The following is a 21,869-nucleotide window of genomic DNA, read 5'->3' on the forward strand; positions in this document are numbered from 1 at the left end:
GGTTGCAAATATTCAAAAGTAATATAAATTCCAAATCAAATCTTGTTTTTTGCCATTTTATATAATGGGCATCTTTTCATTATGCCATTGTATCTAATGGGACTTGAACATCCGCAGATTTTGGTATCTGGAACCAAACCAGAGCAGATACCAAGGGCCCACTGTATGTTTTTGCACAAAGCCATGAAGTGCATAAGGACTTGGCTTTCCTATTTCTTCAGAAAAGGGGTCAGAGTCATGTGGCCCCCTCTACATGTGGTTTGGCTGCAACTCCCATCAGCCCCAGCCAGCATGGTAGAATCATAGAATAATAGAGTTGGAAGGGCCATCCAGTCCAACCCCCTGCCATGCAGGAAATCCAAATCAAAGCATCCCCGACAGATGGCCATCCCTGACAGATGGTAAAGGACGCAGGGAGATGTATTCACTTCTGGAGGGCTACACATTTTCCAGATTCAGAGTGGCCTCTTGCAGCATCCAACTCTTTCCAATCACCAGCATGCATACACAAATCCACACTAAGTATGCACTTAAGTGAAAGCAACAATCCCACCCTGTTCCCAGCCCTCTCCCTCATACACCCCCCCCAAAAAAACCCCCTAGAAACAAGTACAACCATTTGTGTTACAAATCATTTACTGTACCAGGGATGTAGGGGGAAACTGGCGGGGGGGGTGCATTCTTTCTCACATCACAGCATGTTGCATTGGGGGGTGGAATCCCATGCGGCAAATGTGAAAACCCCAGCCCTTGCTTTTGAACTTGATCAGATGAAGGGTTCAAGCTCTCAAACAGGTCTCTGTGAAATCTCAGACCTTCCCTCCATTGCCAGCTCAACCTGGCACGGGTTCAAGACCCTCCTTCCGAAATGCACATCACAACAGCCTTCTGAGAAGGGCCCCATCCAGCCCTGCTTTCTGGGCCCCTGGCGATCAAACGTCCGTCATCTCATCCTCCAGCTCTGCATCCTCCGGTTCCCCTTCGGCTTCTTCCTCTTCCTCCTCCTCCTCTTCCTCTTCTGAGGTCACATCTGGATCGTCGGTTTGAGCCAGGCACTTGGGGCAGGAGCAAACAAACAGGTAGTTTTCCCTGGAGAGAAGACAGGAGAGAAGAAAGTCATGGCGACGTCTCAGGAGATAAATTAGAGGTGTACATATGCCACGTTAGAAACCAATGTGCACCAAGACAGTGTCATATACATGAACTCTTTTGTTCAGAAATCTCAGCTTCAGTGGTGAAATGACAGAAAACCTTTATTCAGAAAACTATAGATGTTCTCCATAGACATTTGTGTTCAGAACTAACCAACAAGCATTAGCATAGCCTAGTTAAAGCATATTGTTGTTGTGTGCCTTCAAGTCTTTTCAACTTATAGTTGACCCTAAGGCAAACCTATCTTCACAGGGCATTCATCATTGCCATCCTCTGAGGCTGAGAGAGCGTGACTTGCCCAAGGTCACCCAGTGGGTCCACATGGCCTCCAAAGCCCTAGTCCAAGGCTCTAACCATTTTCTTCCCCTTTCCCATGGGAGTCTCTTCCTTCTCTCACTTCAGCTGTTTTCAAGAGACTGATCTTGGATGGAGCCTCAACTTCTTTTTCACCTGCTTGTTAACCACAAAGCAATGTGGCCAACAGTTTTACCAATTAACAAATGACTGTATGTCCTATCATTTAACACATTGCAGGCCAGCAACTAACAAGCAAGTGAAGCTATACTCAATTCAGCCCAATACTCCAACCCACGGCAGGCAAGTGGCAACATTCAGCACCTGATCAAAAATAAATCATAAAACTTTTATTTCTATCCCGCCTTTTTGTCAAGACTATCAAAGCGGCGTATAAAGATTAAAATACCTCAGCATATACATAATATCTCCCCCCTTAAAAAAGGACTAAACAGTATAAAGGTAAAATCCAACAATTAAAAACCAAACCTGCCACTGGAGCTGCAAGGTGCAAGCTGCCTTATTCTGTTAAAACTTGTTCTACCTGCAGGCAGGGAAGGGGAGAAGGAAAGTTACGTGTCTTGCTGCCCCTAAAGCCTAGAACTCCCTGAAAATCACCTGAGCAGACTCCCTTCTTAATATTTATATGCACAGGCCAAGATGCATAACTTTACGATGATGGAGTTCTGTCACTGACATGACACACAGCCATGCTAGTAAAATGTGATGATGCACAACGGTACTGAGAAAAATGTCGTGTGGCACAACAGGGGTTTCCATGGCACAATGGGATAAGTTGCACATTGAGACATATTGTGCAGTTCTATAAAGCCTATGCTACTGGCTAGGCTTCTGCAATGGTCCTGATGGGGTAGGTCTCCACTCTCCTTTTGAGAGCATGAACATTGTGCAATGGTACAATTCACTCTTACGCAATTGTAAGTTGAATGTAACTTCTCAACAGGATACCAGCCAGGATTTAAAATGCTTCAAGAGAAGCTATAAAACCTGGTATATGGTCATCCTCTGCTTACCCTATCGGTTATCTGTGCATGTCAAGAGAGTCATGACAACATGTTCCAGACTGCAGTGTTTCCCAAACTTTGGTCCTCTAGGTGTTTCGGACTGCAATTCCCAGAAGCCCTAGCCAGTTTGGCCAACGATCAGGAATTCTAGTGGCTGAAGTCCAAAACATCTGGAAGGGATTTGGAAATACAGAGTTCCATATCCTTTTTCTGAAAATGTTTTGGAAAAACTGTGCTGGGAATTACAGAGGAGTCTTTCTCGCTCTTTCTACTTCCAAGTGCTGCAAGAGGAAACTGGAATGCATGTGTCAATAAACGTATTCTCTTTATCACAACCAGGTTGTCTTGCTTCCTTTGAAAAGGGAAAGGGGGAAGCATGGTAGCCCCCTTGGGAATGTCCCCTTCACCTTCAGTTTTTAGCATGTTACATGTTTGTGTGTGCCTGTGTATCTCCATGGATATGGGAGCCATCAGCCATTACTGGGTGTGATTTTTCCTGGCTTTTAGCCTCTAAAAATAAAAACCACGGAGGGCTTGGGAAATTTCTGGGGGCTACAGGGACAGCCTTGGTGGCTTGCATGGAGGCTGCACTCTTTCCACGCCTGACATACACAAATGTTACTCTGTCTACATAGGTACACCCACCAAAATAAACAGCAATGGTGAATTCAGAGCCAAGCCACACCATTTCCCCAAACCCATGTCGTTCCTCTTACCGGAGCGTCTTGTGTCGGCTGTGCCGACTCCGCTCCCGTTGGCAACAGTCTAAGTAGCTGATACAGATCTCCTGTTTGGAAATAAAAACAATGGCACAGGTTGAAAGTGCAGCTGTGCTTTAAAAATTAAGCAGAGGTGTTCCCTGGTTTACTAAGTGATTACAGAGATGGCAGGCAAACCTGATCTGTGCCATTAAGGTCTTTTAAAGATTCCATTGAGAAGATAAAGAGAACCTGTGAGCCAACCTCCCAGCATGAAAGAGGCCTGAGCATATCAGACCAGGTCTGTAGATGAAAGCACGCCTTGGATGCAAATGAAAAGTCCCCACACCCCATCCTGCTTTTAACTGGTAAAACATCACAAGAACACAATGTTTGGGTTGATGGTTATCTAGTCATGTACTGTTACGGGAAAAGTAAGCTGCAGGGAGAAGGAAGTTAAGAAATACCAACCATACCAGCAAACTAGGGCTGCATCTGTACTGCAGAATTAATGCAGTTTGACACAACTTTTAACGGCCATTGGCAAAGTGCTATGGAATCCTGGGTTTGCTGCGACAACAGAGCTTGACAGAGAAGGCTAAAACCTCACAAAACTACAAATCCCAGAATTCCACAGCATTGAGCAAAGCTGTGTGAAACTGCATTGTTTCTGAAATATACCACATGTACCCTCAAAGGTGTGCATGTCTGTGCCTGGCAACTTATAGTGACCCCATGAATTTCACTCGGTTTTCTTAGGCAAGGAATCGTCAGAAGTTGTTTTACCAGTTTCTTCTGCTTAAATATAGCCTACAGCACCTGGTGTTTCTTGATGGACTCTCATCCAAATGCTAACCAGGGCTGACCCTGCTTGGCTTCCAAGATCAGACAGGATCTGGTGCCTTTATGATATTTAGGCATATTCTCAAAGGAACGTCAATTTAATCGCTCTTTTCTGGGAACCATGGAAGCTGTAATTCAAGGGAGTAGACAAGAGCTCTCTTGCTACCCCTTTTAATCTTCTCCAGCTTCCAAGGATGCATTTACACCAGCCACTTAATCCAGGGCCACTCTGGAGCACTATGCTTTCGACCAGTCTCAAGCTGACCACGATGGTGACCACATGCACCATGGCAATGAATCCATCATTGCGCCAGCCAGGCCAACACCACATCGGCCCCACTGGCTCATCCGTTTTCAGAGCGGCCGCTGTTGTTTTCTCGCAGGCAGAAGCTCTGTGTAAAGCCTTCCCAGCTTGCCTCCACTTCTGCTCTGGACAGAAAAAGGCACCCGGATATGTGAGAACATGGAGCCCAGGTGCCTGTTTCTGTCCTACTAAGGCTTTACACTGAGCATCTGCCCACAAGGAAGCAGTTTGGCAGCTCCAAAAACAGGCCGTCCCCCCTTTCCTTACCCCTGCTCAGTGTAAGCAAAGGGGATTGCACAGCTCTTGGTATATGGACAACTAGATCAGGCTGCATCCGACCTGATCCTGCTGTTCACATGCCAAAAGAATCCAAGGTCACCCCATGTTTTCTAGGAAATATCAGGATTCCCCCCAAATTTGCTTAGTTGTGTAAAAGATAGGAAAAACACAGATCCTCCTTGGAATTAGCCGTATATCGTCAGGACTGCCAGCACCAGCTTCGGGGTGAGCACCAGTGTAGATAAACCCCAAGACTTTCCCAAACTACAAATCCCAAGATTCCTTAGGATGAAGCCACAAGAGTTATAGTAACATCAAACTGCTACAACAGGCAGATAGATGCATTCCACATGTTCATGTGTGGTCCAATCTGAAATGCATCTTTTGGAGGGGCTTTCAATTCAACCCACATCGCAAGTCTGGTTGTATCACCTGGGAGCAGTTGATGCTATGTCACTCCTGAAGCTAAGCTGATATGGATCAGACCCCTTCTCCTGGATAGGAGAGCATGTGTTCCACGTCAGAATAAATAAAAATATGCTATTTGTAAAGACACACATGCCATTGGTTTGCACAGGCACCTTCTCTCATTATGTTTCGGCCGGCAACAGCATTGCTTCTCACCTCTCCTGGCCTGATGTCTTCCAAAGCTGTCAAGTGCAGGAGGAAATTGTTCTCTGGGAATGAGGTCTCAGCATTAGGGATGCAACTGTGGTTACCTGGAACGCAAAAGGAGCTGAATTACACCCTCAAGTTCAAGAAGCAAATCCCTGGTGATCACTTCCAGATAAGGAGCTAGAGTCCCCCTGGACTGGCTGGTTTGTTTCCCCTCTGTTACTTACAGCAGCTCTGCAATACATAGAGACCAGACCCTTCGCAATTCAGGAATTCCCCTGTCTCTAAATCCAAAAGAAAATGGGAGAGAGAAAGGAGCAATAGAGGCTTTTAAAATATATACACACACACACACACACACACACACACACACACACATATATATATATGTTCAATTAATCACTTACAAAGAACCACCATACACCTGGCACAGCAGCGCTTACCAGTTGTGCCATTTAAAATACAAGTTGAGTGTCCATTATTCAGATTTTGAAATATTCCAAAATTCAGAATTGTGCACATTGGTGGCTGAGAATGACAACTTTGCTCCTAATAGTTCAATGTACACAAGCCTTGTTTCAGACACAAAGTTACTAAAAAAATATTTGGCATTAAACTACCTTCAGCTCATGTAGCAGATCCAGTGGTAGCTGTGTTGGTCATACAGCAAAGTACAAAAACTTCCAAAATCCACAAAACAGAGATACCTTTATCAGCCAACCAAAATGCACAAAATACACAATGTATGTTGTGCATTTTGGTGGTCCCATAAAGGTATTTACTGGCGTTTAGCTGGCCAATGAAGGTATATCATGTATTTTGGGCATTTGGGGCATAATGGTGTTGCTGTTTTGTGGATTTTAGATGTTGTTATACTTCAAGCTATGTGTAGAAGGTGTAAATGAAACATAAATGAATGTCATATTTAGACATGGGTTCCATCTCCAGGATCTCTCATTATGTATATGCAAATACTTCAAAAATATCCAGAAAGGAAGATACAATCTGTATTGAAGAACTGGTTCTAATTTTTTTTGAATTGCCCAAATGTGTGACTTCAGTCTCCCTTCACTTGGAGAGGTTTGCTGCCCTCCTTTTGGGTTCCCAGGAGTTGGTGTGGTTCAGTTTCCACCAGCCCCTTGGCAGAAACCATGCTGGACAGAAACTCTCCTCCACAATCCTTCCCTATCCTCTTTCCACTACACTCATCCGGCACAGGACCCCATGAATGTGGAAGGACCACAAATAACAAAAACACTATGTTTTTACCTGAGAGAACATCTCCCTAGGAATCTCTAGGTCCTCCAGTGCAACCCTGCGGTCAACATCTGCCAGATATTGACCAAAGAATTGCTCTGGAGGAGCTACAAATGCCTAGTGGAGTGCCCTCTCTAGAAATCTTCAGGTCCTTCAGTGTGACTTTTGGCTAAAGTTGACCATAGAGTTGCGCTGGAGGACGTAGATATTCCTAGAGAGAACATATTAATAAAATCTGTGAATAATCAAATCCACAAAAGTCACAAGCCGCAAATGTGGAGAGGCAAACCAGTGCGAACTGGCTGAATGACACCACTTGTCCTTAAACAGAGAACTCCAATCCAGCAAAAGTTGTTGTTGTTACTTGCTGTCAAGTCAATTTCGACTTATGCTGTTGTGAGCCTTCAAGTCGTTTCTGACTTATGGTGACTCTACACGGTTTTCTTGGCAAGATTTGTTCAGGGGGGTTTACCATTGCCATCATTTAAGGCTGAGAGTTACATGACTTGCCAGGGTCACCCAGTGGATTTCATGGCCAAGTGGGGGTTAGATCCCTGTTCTCCAGAGTCCTAGTCCAATGCTCAAATAACACCATACTGGTTCTGTTTGATATATGGCAACTCTATAAATTAGAAATCTCCAAGTCCCCCTGTCATCAGAGTCTTGTAGACCCAGGGCAGCTATGGCTTCCCAGATAATCATTGACTGTCTTATTGATTTCATGATTTTAATTGTATTTATTAAAGTTTGATGTATTGTAATTTGTGGTAAATTTTAAGGAAGAGGGGGTTGTGGGATTGTTTTATTGTGTATGTGGTTTTACTGATGTAAACTGCCTTGATCCTATTGGAGAGGCAGGACAGAAATATATTATTATTATTGTTGTTGTTGTTGTTGTTGTTATTATTATTATTATTATTATTGAGTTTATCCATCTGGACTGTGGTTCTCCCCTTTTCCTGCGGCCTTCTACCTTCCCAAGCATTATTGTCTTTTCTAGTGTGTCTTGTCTTTTCATGACATGTCCAAAGTATGACAGCCTCAGTTTTGTCGTCTTGGCTTCTAGGGAGAATTCAGGCATGACTTCTTCAAATATTTGAATGCATTTCTTTAGATAGCTGTGTTTTTCCTTTCTATCAGCAGATTGGCATTGAGAACATGTATTTCCCCTTCCCAATGCCACACACCATCATAAAAAATAATAAACCCAAGAGCATCCTCCCACCCAGGGATCTCACAATAGTGCCTACCAATGAAGTCACCTTGAGATCCTGTGGCTCACCCACCTTTCTCAATGTCCTTGTAGAGCTGGTCTATGAAGGCATCTAACTGCTCCCGCTCCCGTGGAGGAAGCTCTAAGGCATCACAGGCATGGACCCACTGGCTCAGAGAGCTGGAGAAAAGCAAAAAGCAAAAGTTGGGGTGAGGGAAGAAAGGAAGAGCCCCTTCCTCAAATCCCATCTCAGACATTTGGCATTTCTTTGGTACTGTTGAGTCTCTTTCACGTTATAGCACTTGGATACCACTTTAACTCACTGGGACTCCGTCTTCAGGTTGACTCTGCAGTTCCAAATGTGATGTTATGGACTTTTTGGGGGGTGGAACGGTTGTCATATTCACTAGAAAAATAACTACAAAATATGGGCATGTATGTGCAGTATATTAAAAATGTAAAGCCAATGTGACATAGTGTGTGTGTTGGACAACGGCTCTGGAGCCCAGGGTTCAATTCCCTGCTTCGTGAAGGAAACCCAATGGGTGACCTTGGACAGGTCACACAGTCTCAGCCCCCAAAAACATCATGAGAGGGTCACCTTAAATTTGCCATAAATTGGAAATGGCATGAAGGCATGCAACAACAAAGATCTGTTGGACTGGTGACAGTAGAGAATGATGGGACTGAGTGTGACTGGCTGAATGTTTGAATGTTTTAAAAAGCTGGAATGTATGATAGGTCAGAGTGAGAGTCATCAATCAGGAATAAGAGAGATGTAAGGTAGGGTTCATTATTTATGGTCAAGTAATCCTTAATTGTACAGCTGCACCCCATTATCCACCATGGTCCGGAACCCTGCATCTGTAATACTTTTGGGCTGTGACTGACTGCAGGGAACTGAAACCACAGAAAGCAGTATCATGGATAATGGGGGGACGGGGACTCTGTAATACTTTCAGACCATGACTGAGCATGGGGATTTTGTCTTAATCTGATACTGTTAGCTGCTGTGGGTCTCACGTTGGGGAAAAGGCAGGACAAACATAAAACAATAATCAACCAATGTTGTTAAAGTGGTATCAAAGAACTACAACAGCGTAGTGTGAAAGAAACATAGGACACCCTTCTGTTTCCTCATTAGCCTGATTGTCCTTGGTGACCAAGAAGTGCATGCAAGGCGAGTCAGTGGAGGAGGGATGGAGTGCAGTTTCTAACCCATCATCCACTCTAGAGAAGCCATGCTGATTCAGAGAGACTCACCCCTTTGCCAGAACTACTCCACCACTTACCTGGTTCCTATCCCTTGGCCATTGGTACCTACCAGGGCAAACAGCGACCGGAAGCCTTCAGGAGAAAACCACTGTTGAGAGAAGACAGCAAAGGAAAAAGAATGTCACACGCATCAACCTAGTGGGCCCTTTGTCTTATCCAACACACCTACAGTAGTTGCAAAGGGAGCGTGCTGAGTTCGAGGGATGCCACACAACTGCCACTGCGGGCTCCGAACATTGGCAAAATGCTTACGATAGACTATTAGATGAGTCCTTAAATTCTATATTTTATATCTTTCTTCTGTATGTATCACACACACACATCTCCTTTCTTCCATATATACTTGGAAAAAGATGAGGACAAAGAGTTTAAAACTTGCTTTGAGTTATGATTTGAGGGAGAACTTCCATAAGATGTGTTGCTGGTATGTATGTACGTATTTATATTACGGTATTTATACCCTGCCCTTCAGCCCTAAAGGCTATTAGAGCGGCTAACGCTGGACAGGATATTAATTTTTTTTAAAATAGTTAAAATAAATGTTGGAAATGTAAACAGAACACAGGGATTTTTTAACCAAATGTTGTGAACTTGTGATGAAGCGCAGAAATCCTGGACTCAAATACACTTAATGTTGGATAATATCTTTAAACTTTAAATACAGCTGAAACCAGAGACTTCCGTTTGGGAATGCTAAATGAACCATTGAGAAGAAATATGGAAGGATCCTACAATGTATGATTACAACAGCAATAATAATGTCTGCCCAAGGATGGAAGGATGCTGTTATTCAACACAAGACTGACTGATGAAGATAATTCTCCTCGCTGAAACTGGTACACTGACAATATTAAGGAGAAATCTTTGAAAACCTTTAAGATTGGGAACAGTTTAATACTTTTTGCAGTCCCATTGGGAGCATACATCCATTTTAGGTTTTGCAAAATAAGTAGAGTTTACATGTCATAGAAGCATAAATATATTATCATCTGAAGGGAGTGTAGTAATAGTGGCACATACCCATCAATTAGGGATGAGAAGTCAGTAATATAAGTATTGTCTACTTTTGTTTTGTTGTCTAATTGGGTTTGTAGTTTTTGTGTTGTTTACGCATGCTTGTTTTAGATATATATATATATTCATTATGTGTGTGGTTGTATTTATGTTTAATAAAAGTGATTTAATAAAAAAGAGACAATACCCATTTCTCCACCTCCCCGTGGTTTTTGTGTTTTAACTGTGTGCTTCTTAAAATTGTTTTTATTCTGTTTTTAGACAATGTTCTTAGCTGACTTTTGTCAGGAACCGAGAGGCTGGTAGGTGCTAAACAAACACTTGTAATGAATTAACCTATAAATATTTAATGTTGTTCTCACAGCTCCCAATGATTTAATCCAGACTATGAGGAAGGGACAGGCTCCAGATCATTTTGTGGGTTTTGTGACTCACTGGCAACTCAAAAGTGTGTCTCCCTCAAGTCCTACAACTGGCAGCCACAAGACGTTTCCTGAGGATATCTATTCCAGCGCATGCTAAAGAACGCAACGTTTGACCTAACTGCTTCCATTCCCATGACAAAGGCAAAAATGTCATGCAAAAATGCAGAAGTGTTGGGACTTACCCTGCCAACATGGTCATCATAAAGGGCTTCCGTGAAAAGCACACGCAGGACTTCCAGCTGGCCCTGGAAGGAAACCAATGGTGGCCCCCAAAGAGGAAAAGATCAGTCAGCACTATACAGTGATAAGAAAATGACAAGTGCTATATAGTGTATAGATAAAGGACTTCTTAGGGTGCATCTACACTGTAGAAATAATGCAGTTTGACATCACTTTAACTGCCTGGTCCCATCCTACAGACTCCTGAGATTTGTAGTCTGGTGGTTGTGAGCCAAGATGGCACAGTAGTTTGAGTGTTGGATTACCAATCTGGAGATCAGGTTTCAAGCTCCCCATTCGAGTATAAAAACCCACTGGGTGACCTTGGGCAAGTCACATTCTCTCAGCCTCAGGGGAAGGCAATGGCTATTCCCCTTCTGAATAAACCTTGCCAAGAAAACTCTGTGATCGGTTCACCTTAGGGTCACCATGAGTCAAAAAATTAGGTGGAGGCACGCAACAACAACGAGGCACCACTCTTCGGCAGAGAAGGCCAAAGACCTTTTAAAACTACAAATCCCTGAGTTCCATAGGCAGGAAAAGGACCACATCGCCAAACCTGATCTCTGTTTCTGTGGGCGACTCTGACCTTAAACTTGTCTCCCAAGAGCTTGTGGACGATTTCCTCTTCTTCGTTGGCTGTTTTGCTGCAGAACTGAGCAAAGAGTTTGATCCACCAGTCTTTGTCCTTAGCCTGGAAGAAAGCAAAATTAAAAACGTCAAGACTGTCTTTACTTCCCCTTCCCCTGTCTAACCTGGGAGGGCTTGCAAGGGTTGCAAACAACTATATCTCCTCCTGTTTCTTCCTTGGAAACCAGAGAAGCAGCGAGAAAGGTGCTGTTGACTGGAGGTTGTGCAGAAGGCAAGACCTTGAAAACGCATTTGATTAGAAGCTGTCAAATGTGGTCCACCAGGGAGTTCAGATTTAACTTGTTGACTTGTAGAGGGCATATATTCCGCATTTGAAGCCGAGGCTATGATTGAAGGCTTGTTTGAAGGCGACCAAAAGAATGAAAGATCTGGGTAGGAGCTATTCAATAGTGGAAGATGCTTCTTTGGAGAGTCCACTATTCTCCAAGGCATCATGTTCCACAGCTCTTAGTATCAAGTTCTTCCTAATATCTAGGTGGAATCTCTTCACCTGTAGTTTGAATCTGTTGCTCCATGTCCTAATCTCTGGCGCAGCAGAAAAGAAGCATCCTCCACCCCCAATATATCACATCTCTTCAAATATTTAAACATAGCTATCATATCCCCTCTTAACCAGCTCTTCTCCAGGCTAAAGACAGCCAGCTCCCTAAGCTGCTTTTCACAGGACTTGGTGGTTTCTAGACCGTTCTCCATTTTGGCCGCCCTCCTCTGGACGCTCTCCAGCTTCTCAATATCCTTTTTGATTTGTAGTGACCAGAATTGGACATAATTCTAAGAGTTGTTCTAAGCCTTTGGTCTCAGGTCACGGCTGTTTCCTAAGCTGACTGGCCATCAGTCGGTTTTACTGATGGCCAGTCCATACCATTTTACCAACCTTTAGCAGCTACACACCTGTTTGATGGTCGCAACCATCCGGGCCATCAGCATGATGCTTGAAGTCTCAGGTGGGTAATGGATGTTTCTGGCCAAAAGAAAGAAGAAATTTATTTTCATACTACAGTCGTCCCTTCCCTTATGTGAGGGATCCGTTCTAGACCCCCTCAAGTAAGGGGGGAAATGCAGATGCTCAAGCCTCAAATGAATGGGGCTTGTGCCCGCCGCAGTGCGGCGATGGCACGCAGGGCGCATACCATAGGAACACACACCATTGTTTCCTTCTGGCGCGTGCCACCCCTCCTTCCAGCGTATGCTGGAAGCCATGTAAAACGCGCCCACGTATAAAGCAGGTGCACCGTACCCATATTTGACCAAACCTACATTTCAGTCAATCTCTTTCCTGAAGCAAGGGCTGCTTGGCACTCAACAGCGGCGGCAAGTTAAAACATGGCTTTTTATTACATACTTTCTTCCAAAATTTACATACAGTGCACTCACTCCATACTATGTGGCTTCTGGTTTTCGCAGAACCCGCACTGTTATTCACTGAATGGCGCGCACGCACCACATCGCCACAAGCCCTGTTCTATCGAATGGGACTTGAGCTTAGGTGGTATTTGCATTACGCCGGGGGTGGGTGGGGTGCCTGGAATGGATCCCCATGTAAGGGAAGGCTCCACTGTATACACGGTTTTAATTTGCAGATTGGCACTAACAGAGGTGCCAAGTTAAAACATGGCTTTTTATTAAAGTCTTTCTTCCAAAATGTGCAGATACATGGTTTTAAATTGCTTGCACCCTTTTGAACAGATAGATTCTTACTTGCTAAGTTGTTGAACATGTTTCTAGTATGCTCTAAATTCTATGAAATGGGTTAAATAGGCTGCCGAGATTGGAAAGAAGGGCAGATATAATAGTTGATGATGGTGATAATTAACAATTATATTTGCCCACTGTCCTGAACTCCCATAAAATAAGGTGAATATAACTCTTTTTTGGGAGCCAGGTTGACTTAGTGGGAAATGTTAAACGTTGGATGTTGCCACACTGTAGAATTAATGCAGATTTACACTATGTTAACTGCCATAGCGATATCCTATGGAATCCTCAGATTTGTAGTTTGTTGGGGCACCAGAGTTCTCTGACAGAGAAGGCTAAATATCTCAAAAAACTACAAATCCCAGAATTATGTAGCACTGAGTCATGGCAGTTCAAGCAAACTGCTTTAATTTCTGCAGTGCCAACGGATCTGATTTTAGCGGACCAGTCTGAAGGCATTCAAGGTATAATTCAGAAGTGAGAATTTTGTGGTCCTCCAGATGTTGTACCACTCCAGCTCCCAACATGCCTTACTCCTAGCTGTGCTGGTTAGGGCTGATGGGACTTGCAGTCCAACAACACCTGGAAGGAGAGTTGTTGATGCAAGTCTACGCTGGCACTCCTGGCATAGGCAGTTAATGTGGGGTCCAATTGCATTAATTCTATAGTCTATCAGCAGCCCTGGACTTTGGAAGATCAGGGTTCGAATCCCCCCATCAGCCATGGAAATCTATGGGCAAATCCCTCAGCCTCAGAGGAAGGCAATGGCAAGCCTCCTTCAAATAAACCTTGCCAAGAAACAAAACAAAACAAAAACTCTAGGAGAATCAACTTGAAACAGGTTCAAACTGAAGGCATATGACTACCTATGCAACCAAATATTTTAATCAGTAAATAAGTCTGCAACCTGCAACTTGGCTGAAAGCTGCAGCTTCATTTCCAACTAAGCCCTAAAACATTGACTCTGGGCAGCCCCAAATGGGAAGGAAGGTTCTGGAACTGCGTGGCGTCCAAACGCACTTACCTCCATGCCTCTTGCAGTTTGTTGAGCGGGTGGTTGGGATCCTGGCCAGAGGGTCCCAGGCACAAAACTTGGTGGTACTGTTCCCATGCAGCTTGCCGGCACTCTGCACTGCAATACGTCACCTTGAGAACAAGGAAGAATTTGGGTGAACCTAAGAACAGCTATGTTGGATCAGGCAAAAGGCCTCCTGAGTCCAATACAGGTCGGGTATCCCTTATCAGGGATGCCAAAATCTGAAATACTCCAAAATTGTCCACATGGATGGTTGAAATAGCAACACTTTTCCTTTCTGATGATTCAGTGTACATAAACTTTGTCTCATGCATACAATTATTAAAAATGTTGTCATAAAACTACCTTCAGGCTATGCGTACAAGGTGTATATGAAACATATATGAATTTCATGTTTCGACTTAGGTTCCACCTCCAAATATCTCGTTGTTGTTGCACGTCTTCAAGTCGTTTCCCATTGATGGCAACCCTAAGGCTGCCATTATGTACATGCAAACATTCCAAAATCGGAGAAAAAAATCTGAAACCCAAAACACTTCTGGTCGCAAGCATTTTGGATAAGGGAGACTCAACCTGTACTTTTGGATTTCCATTATTGGTTATTGCTCAAACACTGGGGTGGGTGAATGTGGTTCTCCAAGCTAAATTTCTCTAGCTCCCAAGACCTGTTCTTCAAAGAGCATTTATGTTTTAAACATTAAATTGCCTCAACAGATTTAAATAATGTAATGGAAATGACCTAGAAACCATTTCCCTCCTGTAGTTGATTTTACTGAGAGCTATCTAAGGATCTTATGATACTGGGGAGAGTGTGTATGAAAGCTTCACGTGTCCCAGAGTAGATGTGACGATCATATATTTGATTGATTAGGGTTAATTGGAATAAATAGAGAAATAAGATCCAACTAGGTTAGATGAAAAGTACATTATACCAGTTACCAATTTTACAGGACGTTCATTTATGTATATGTATGTAAGGTTGGTGATAGGTATTTAGTGGAAGAGTGGATGTTGTAAGGTGGCATGTTGTAATGTCTTATTATTGTTTTTATGTGTATTCATAAGAAAAAAAATTAAAAAGAAAAGAAAAGAAAGCTTCACGTGTCCCATCTTCTGCGATCCCATGACGGCACATACGTAAGATGCCACCAGCCACTGATTCTAACCCTCTTTCCTAGTAATTCAAGTGGGAAATTACTAGGGAAAACTTCACTTTCAACCTATGACCCTATTAAAAAATATTCTCCTCTCAACTCTGTAGGGAAAATCAGCCCAAGCAGGCATATGAAAGAGCATGAAAGAGCAAAGTACTTTAAGGAAGGCATTATTCTAAGCCAGAAATCTACATTAGCATAAGGATATATCTGACATGAATGGCTTCTCCCTTCAGACACATTTAGAAGTTACAGAATAGTCCTCCATATCTTTTGGACTTCACAACTCAGAAGCCTCAGTCAACATGGTCAACAGTCAGGAATTCTAGGAGATGAAGTGCAAAACATCTAGAGTACCAACCTTCAGTCCTCCATTTGTATTTGATTTCAGATGCCAGAACCCTCAGCCAACTTGGCCAACAATCGTCTGCAATGATGGGAGGTGAAGTCCAAAGACAAGGCTGGGAACCACTGGTCTAGGCTGTTTTTAGCCAAGGTCACAAAATGAAAACAAACCCTGACATGGCTAAACCAAACATTCCCAACTACTCGTGACTACAGATGGGTTTTGGAGTCACTGATGTACATGGGAACCAGCTAGGAGTGTGCAACGTTTTGTCCAGTCTCAACCACGTTGAGGTGGGACAGATAGCTCTGGTCTCCAAGTAACCCTCTGTCCATCTCCCTGCCTCATGGGCCTTATAACCTCCGCTGGAGAGGATCTTGAAGATTTATGCTTCTGCCCAACTGGCCATTTCGCTGCACAGTTGGCGCTCATGACCTGTGGCTCCTTCGTGATGCTGAACCCAATAAAAGCAACTTATACCAACACTTCCCTCAGAGTGTAGTGGAGTCTCCTTCCTTAGACGTCTTTAAGCAGAGGCTGGATGGCCATCTGTCGAGGATGCTTTGATTGAGATTTCCTGCATGGCAGAAGGGGGTTGGACTGGATGGCCCTTGCGGTTTCTTCCAACTCTATGATTCATTAACCCTTCATTTACCTAGAGGGAAGACTATCCCTCAGTTGTACTGTAAAAGGGAATAAAGCCCCTTCCTTACCTGGCAGCTGGGACAATGCTGGTGGAGGTCTTTCCGGATGCCACACTGCTCTGGATGAGGCAGGACTTGAAATCTCCCAAGCAGCCGTTGAGCATTTTCTTCTGCCGTCTCCAGCGCTCGCAAACAGTGGTCACAAGCTGAAATGGGAAAAAGAGACCCTTGAAGGAAAAACCATCTCAGACAGAATTGTATGGATTCTTGAATTTGATTCATTTTTTTAAAAATGCAAAACACCAAAATGTGAAGTCGAAGGCCAGCCACAGATGCTGGCGAAATGTCAGGATTAAACTCTTATAGAACATGGCCACACTGCCCGGAAAACCCACAAAAAACTAAACACCAAAATGCTCTATTACCATTCCAAAGTCAAGAAATTGTGTGAAGTCAAAGGCTTTCATGCCTGGCATCCATAGTAACAGCATTCTCTGAAGATGCCAACCACAGATGCTGGCGAAATGTCAAGAATAAAGTCTTCTAGATTTGTGAGGCTGGAGAGAGATATGAAGAGCTGTGAAATGGCAGGAATTCCAAGAACAGTGCAGGGTGCGAATCCTTGCCTCCTGCCATTTGACAGATCCTTGCATCTCTCTCCAGCATCACTGGGGAAAAATAAAATGTAATACAGATCTCCAGGGACCCTGCCACTTTCCTGCTTCCAACTAGCAAGAGTGTCACTTGCCACCTCGAAGCATCATGTCTGCGCTGAAAATGTTCCCAATTTTGGAGCATTTTGGATTTTCGGATGAAGGCTACCCAACCTGTATAAAGATGTTACAAGCAGGTGGAGAAGTATACACATTGTGTCTTCACAAATCTCCTTACCTCTGTATTTATAAAGGGCGTTCCAGAGGAACTGGGCTGCCACCACCGGCTTCTCGACAAAAATCGTTTCCCCTTTCTGGATATTCCGGGTTGCAAAGAGCCCTTTCCCCTTCAAAAAATAAAGAGAAAGAGGTAATAAAATTAAAATTTAATGGAGGGTGGTGGTGGGAAGAGGGAGGAAGGTTGCAGAGCATTCAAAGTGCTGGTTACAACTATAAAGTCCTACACAGCTCAGTTCCTAGTCTGATAGTCTGGATGCCTGGGTGAGAGAACACCTCCCTAGGAATGTCCAGGTTATCTGGTGCAACTCTGTGGTCAACATCTGCCAGAGGTTGATCACAGACTCATGACAGGGGTCCTACAAATGTCTAGAGAAGTGTTTTGTCTAGGAACTTCTAGGTCCTTGGTGGCGAACCTATGCCACATGTGCCCTCTCTGGCATGTAAAGTCATTTTGGAGGGCACATGGAGAGACGGGCTTAGGGGCTTCCAGACCTTCCACCATTTTGGTCGCCCTCCTCTGGACACGCTCCAGCTTCTGTGTAGTAACATGGGAACCTTACATTGAGCCAGACCATTGGCCCACCTGAGCCAGGAGTGCCAACACAGGCTGACAACAATAATTCTCCTTCCAGGTGGTGTTGAACTGCAGCTCCCATCTGTCTTAACCAGCACAGCCAACGGTAAGGCATGCTGGGACCTGGATTCTGTAGACAGAGTGGTGGCAGTTAAAGTGGTGCCAAACTAATTCTGCAGTGCGGCTGCACCACCAGAGCTTTGTGCTGATGCTTCCCCAAACTAGAAATTACAGTTGGCCCTCCAAGTCCGCGGACTTGAAATTGGCAGACTTGAATATCTGCGGAGGGGTGACCTGCCATTGAGGTGAATGGGGTGTGCTCCCGCGGTGCACGGCCTATGCTCACGCGCAGGAGCACACCCCATTTATTTCAATGGGGCTTGATTATCTGCGACTCTCCTTACTTGTGGGTGTGTTCCAGAACGGATCCCCTGCAAGTTAGGAGGGGCAACAGTATTATTTATTTATTTATTTATAGAGCGCCGTAAAGTTTGCACAGCACTTTACATAGCAAGGGTCAAATAAAATAAAAAGAAGAACAAAGAATAAGAACCTGCAAAGTGGCGTTCAATCTAAAACAACATTAGTGATTCAAATATCTTTAAAACAGTAAGTAGTACACAGTTGGCCCGCAGTTTTTGCGGAGGATCCATTCCGGACCTCCCCCATGAAAACGGAGGCTGGCACATATTCAAGCGCCATAGGCATGAATAGGGCGTGCCCCCATGCGTATGTGCCAGTGGAAATAGCAGAGGCCACCCCTCCGCGGATATTCACAATCGCGGATCTCAGGTCTGCGAGTTCGGAGGGGAGATCGTACAATAAAAACAAAGTAAGCAGCAAATTAAGCCAAGTCAGCAGATAGAGCCAGGGAAGTTAAAGCGGTGCCAAAGTGCCTTAATTCTGCAGCGTAGAGGCCTCCCCACATCCCTGCTCTGGCGCTCATCAAACTGCTTGAATCCTGCAGTGGGGCTGCAACCCCAGATCCTTGCTCTGGTGCTCCAGCAAACTACATATCCCAGGGTTCTATTGCACAGAGTCCTCCTGACAGTTGAAGCAGCACCAAATGTTATTTAATTCTGCCAGGAGTTACACCCCTAAATCCTCGCTCTGATGCCTCCCAAGAAACTAGAAAGCTCAGGATCCTGGTAGCCAAAGCGGCACCCATCTCCTTTATTTCTGCAGTGGGGAGACACTCCCCAGACCTTGGCTCTGGTGCCTCCCCAAACTACAAATCCCAGGATTCTGTTGCCTAGAGTCCTGGCAATTAAAGTGGAGCCCATCTCCTTTAACTCTGCAATGGTGCTACACCCCTAAATCCTTGTTCCAGTGCCTCCCCAAACTCCAGATGCCTGCATCCTGTCATACACAGCCCTGGCAGTTAAAGCGGTGCCAAACTGCTTTGATTCTGCAGTGTGGATCCTCGCTCTGATGCCTCCCCAAACTAAACATCCCAAGCTTCTGTATCCTACAGTCCTGGCGATCAAAGTGGCATCGATCTCCTTCAATTCTGCAGTGGGGCTGCACCCCCAGATCCTGGCACTTTCTCCCCCAGCATTGCCAACTGCATTGCATTGCATCCCAAGGGCTTGCAAGGCTTACTCTCGAGGAAGCGGGGCTTGTGTTAACCCAGGAGGAAGGGAAGGTGTCTGGCTTGTCTTGCAAACATTGTATTGCGTTGCAAGGCTTGCAAAGGCTTACTCCTGAGGAAGCCCGGCTTGTTTTAACCCAAGAGGAAAGGGAGGTCTGGATTTGACTTGCAATTATATTGCATTGTATTCTAGGGTTTGCAAAGGCTTACTCCCAAGGAAGGCAGGGCTGTCCCAACCCAGGAAGGGTCTTGCTTTGATTTGCAAGCAATGCATTGCATTGCAGGGTTTGCAAAGGCTTGCAAATATCATACTGCATTGCATTGCATTGCATTGCGGGGTTTGCAAAGGCTTCCTCCCGAGGAGGCTGGGCTTGTGCTATTATCCCAGGAAGAGGAAGGGAAGGTGTCTTGCAACGATTGCATGGCATTGCATGGTTTGCAAGGGCTTCTTCCCCCGGAGGAGCCTTGCCAGCCTGTGCCCACCTTGGCGCTGCTGATGAAGCGGACCTCGAGGGCTCTGCGCGGGGCTCCTGGGCCGGAACAAAAGGCGAAGGCCTCGCCGGCGCTGCGAGCCGCCATCTTCGCCCAAACCATCTGACCTCTCCTTCTCCTCCTCCTCCTCCTCCGGCTGCAGAACCAGGAGAAGGAGGAGGAGGAGCTGCGGATGATGATGCTGCACCGCCAGCCCAGCCCAGCCCCGGCCCCCTTCTTGCAAGGAAGAACTCAGAGTAATAATAATGATGATGATGATGATGATTGATTTCTATTCGGCTTACTCTCTAGGGATCCAAGCGGAATCCAACAACCTGCCAAGATCGAAGCCTGTCCAGGTCTGCATTAAAGCCAAGCGCAAGGGCAGCCCAACGCAGCCTTCCTTGGGAGGAATGATGCGCACAGAGGCCAAGTGGGCAGCCTTTGCAAGGGCCATGGCTCCTTCCTCCTCTCTCTGGCCAAAGGGTTAAACATCACACAGATAGAGAGAAAGAAAATAGACACACACACACTATACCACTGCAGAAGACTTGCCCATAAGGAATCATTGCAGAAAGCTTGCCCATAGGGAATCAGAACCCTGCCCATAGGAATCATTGCAGAGACTTGCCCATAAGGAATCATGCAAGAAGCTTGCCCATAGGGAATCATTGCATTGCGAATCCCTGCCCATAGGGAATCATTGCAGAAGACTTGCCCATAAGGAATCATTGCAGAAGATTGCCCATAAGGAATCATTGCAGAATCGCGCCTATAGGGAATCATTGCAGAAGACTGCCCATAAGGAATCATTGCAGAAGACTTGCCCAAAGGAATCATTGCAGAAGCTGCCCATAGGGAATCATGCAGAATCCCTGCCCATAGGGAATCAATTGCAGAAGCTTGCCCATAGGGAATCATTGCAGAAGGCGTCCCATAGGAATCATTGCAGAATCCCGGCCCATAGGGAATCATTGCAGAAGACTGCCCATAGGAATCATTGCAGAAGGCTTGCCCATAGGGAATCATTGCAGAATCCCGGCCCATAGGGAACATGCAGAAGACTTGCCCATAAGGAATCATTGCAGAAGGCTTGCCCATAGGGAATCATTGCAGAATCCCTGCCCATAGGGAATCATTGCAGAAGACTTGCCCATAAGGAACATTGCAGAAGGCTTGCCCATAGGGAATCATGCAGAATCCCTGCCCATAGGAAGCAATTGCAGAAGACTTGCCCATAAGGAATCATTGCAGAAGGCTTGCCCAAGGGAATCATTGCAGATCCCTGCCCATAGGGATCAGTGCAAGAAGACTTGCCCATAAGGAATCATTGCAGAAGGCTTGCCCATAGGGAATCATTGCAGATCCCTGCCCAAGGGAATCATTGCAGAAGACTTGCCCATAGGAATCATTGCAGAAGGCTTGCCCATAGGGAATCATTGCAGAATCCCTGCCCATAGGGAATCATTACAGAAGACTTGCCCATAAGGAATCATTGCAGAAGGCTTGCCATAGGGAATCATTGCTGAATCCCAGCCCATAGGGAATCATTGCAGAGACTTGCCCATAAGGAATCATTGCAGAAGGCTGCCCATAGGGAATCATTGCAGAATCCCTGCCCATAGGGAATCATTGCAGAAGACTTGCCCATAAGGAATCATTGCGCAGAAGACTTGCCCATAAGGAATCATTGCAGAAGACTGCCCATAGGAATCATTGCAGAATCCCGCCCATAGGGAATCATGCAGAAGACTGGCCCATAAGGAATCATTGCAGAAGGCTTGCCCATAGGGAATCATTGCAATCCCGCCAATAGGGAATCATGCAGAAGACTTGCCCATAAGGAATCATGCAGAAGGCTTGCCCATAGGGAATCATTGCAGAAGATCCTGCCCATAGGGAATCATTGCAAAAGACTTGCCCATAAGGAATCATTGCAGAAGGCTTGCCCCATAGGGAATCATGCAGAATCCTGCCCATAGGGAATCATGCAGAAGACTTGCCCATAAAGGAATCATTGCAGAAGAGCTTGCCATAGGGAATCCATTGCAGAATCTCCCTGCCCATAGGAATCATTGAAGAAGACTTGCCCATAAGAATCATGCAGAAGGCTTGCCCATAGGGAATCATTGCAGAATCCCTGCCCATAGGGAATCATTGCAGAAGACTTGCCCATAGGGAATCGTTGCAGAAGACTTGCC

The 21,869-nt window shown here is 45.1% G+C and overlaps 1 protein-coding gene across 2 annotated transcripts; it reads right to left on the reverse strand.

Moving 5' to 3' along the window:
- Positions 1-624: 624 nt before the first annotated feature.
- SMYD5 (SMYD family member 5) lies at positions 625-19,845 on the reverse strand. 2 transcript variants are annotated; one of them, XM_042470185.1, is made up of 13 exons: positions 19,681-19,843; positions 17,031-17,139; positions 16,209-16,345; positions 13,984-14,105; positions 12,156-12,225; positions 11,203-11,307; positions 10,577-10,639; positions 8,973-9,043; positions 7,754-7,860; positions 5,438-5,494; positions 5,220-5,314; positions 3,188-3,258; positions 625-1,089 (listed from the first exon to the last, which is right to left on the reverse strand). In XM_042470185.1, the coding sequence occupies exons 1-13, from the start codon at positions 19,789-19,791 to the stop codon at positions 933-935; spliced, it is 1,275 nt and encodes a 424-aa protein (XP_042326119.1). In that variant the 5' UTR covers positions 19,792-19,843; the 3' UTR covers positions 625-932. The 2 variants fall into 2 exon arrangements, with proteins under 2 accessions (XP_042326119.1, XP_042326120.1); XM_042470186.1 differs by lacking the exon at positions 5,438-5,494 and having other exon boundaries at positions 19,681-19,845.
- Between the last annotated feature and the right edge of the window lie 2,024 nt (positions 19,846-21,869).

This window comes from Sceloporus undulatus, chromosome 5 (genome assembly GCF_019175285.1).
Source record: "Sceloporus undulatus isolate JIND9_A2432 ecotype Alabama chromosome 5, SceUnd_v1.1, whole genome shotgun sequence".
Lineage (NCBI taxonomy): Eukaryota > Metazoa > Chordata > Lepidosauria > Squamata > Phrynosomatidae > Sceloporus > Sceloporus undulatus.

Coding starts and splice junctions, on each gene's coding strand:
- SMYD5 (XM_042470185.1), bottom strand. CDS start 19,791: ATGGTTTGGGCGAAGATGGCGGCTCGCAGCGCCGGCGAGGCCTTCGCC. Junction 14,106..16,208: donor AGCATTGTCCCAGCTGCCAG/GTAAGGAAGGGG, acceptor CTTGTTCTCAAG/GTGACGTATTGCAGTGCAGA. Junction 10,640..11,202: donor TCTTGGGAGACAAGTTTAAG/GTCAGAGTCGCC, acceptor GTTTCCTTCCAG/GGCCAGCTGGAAGTCCTGCG.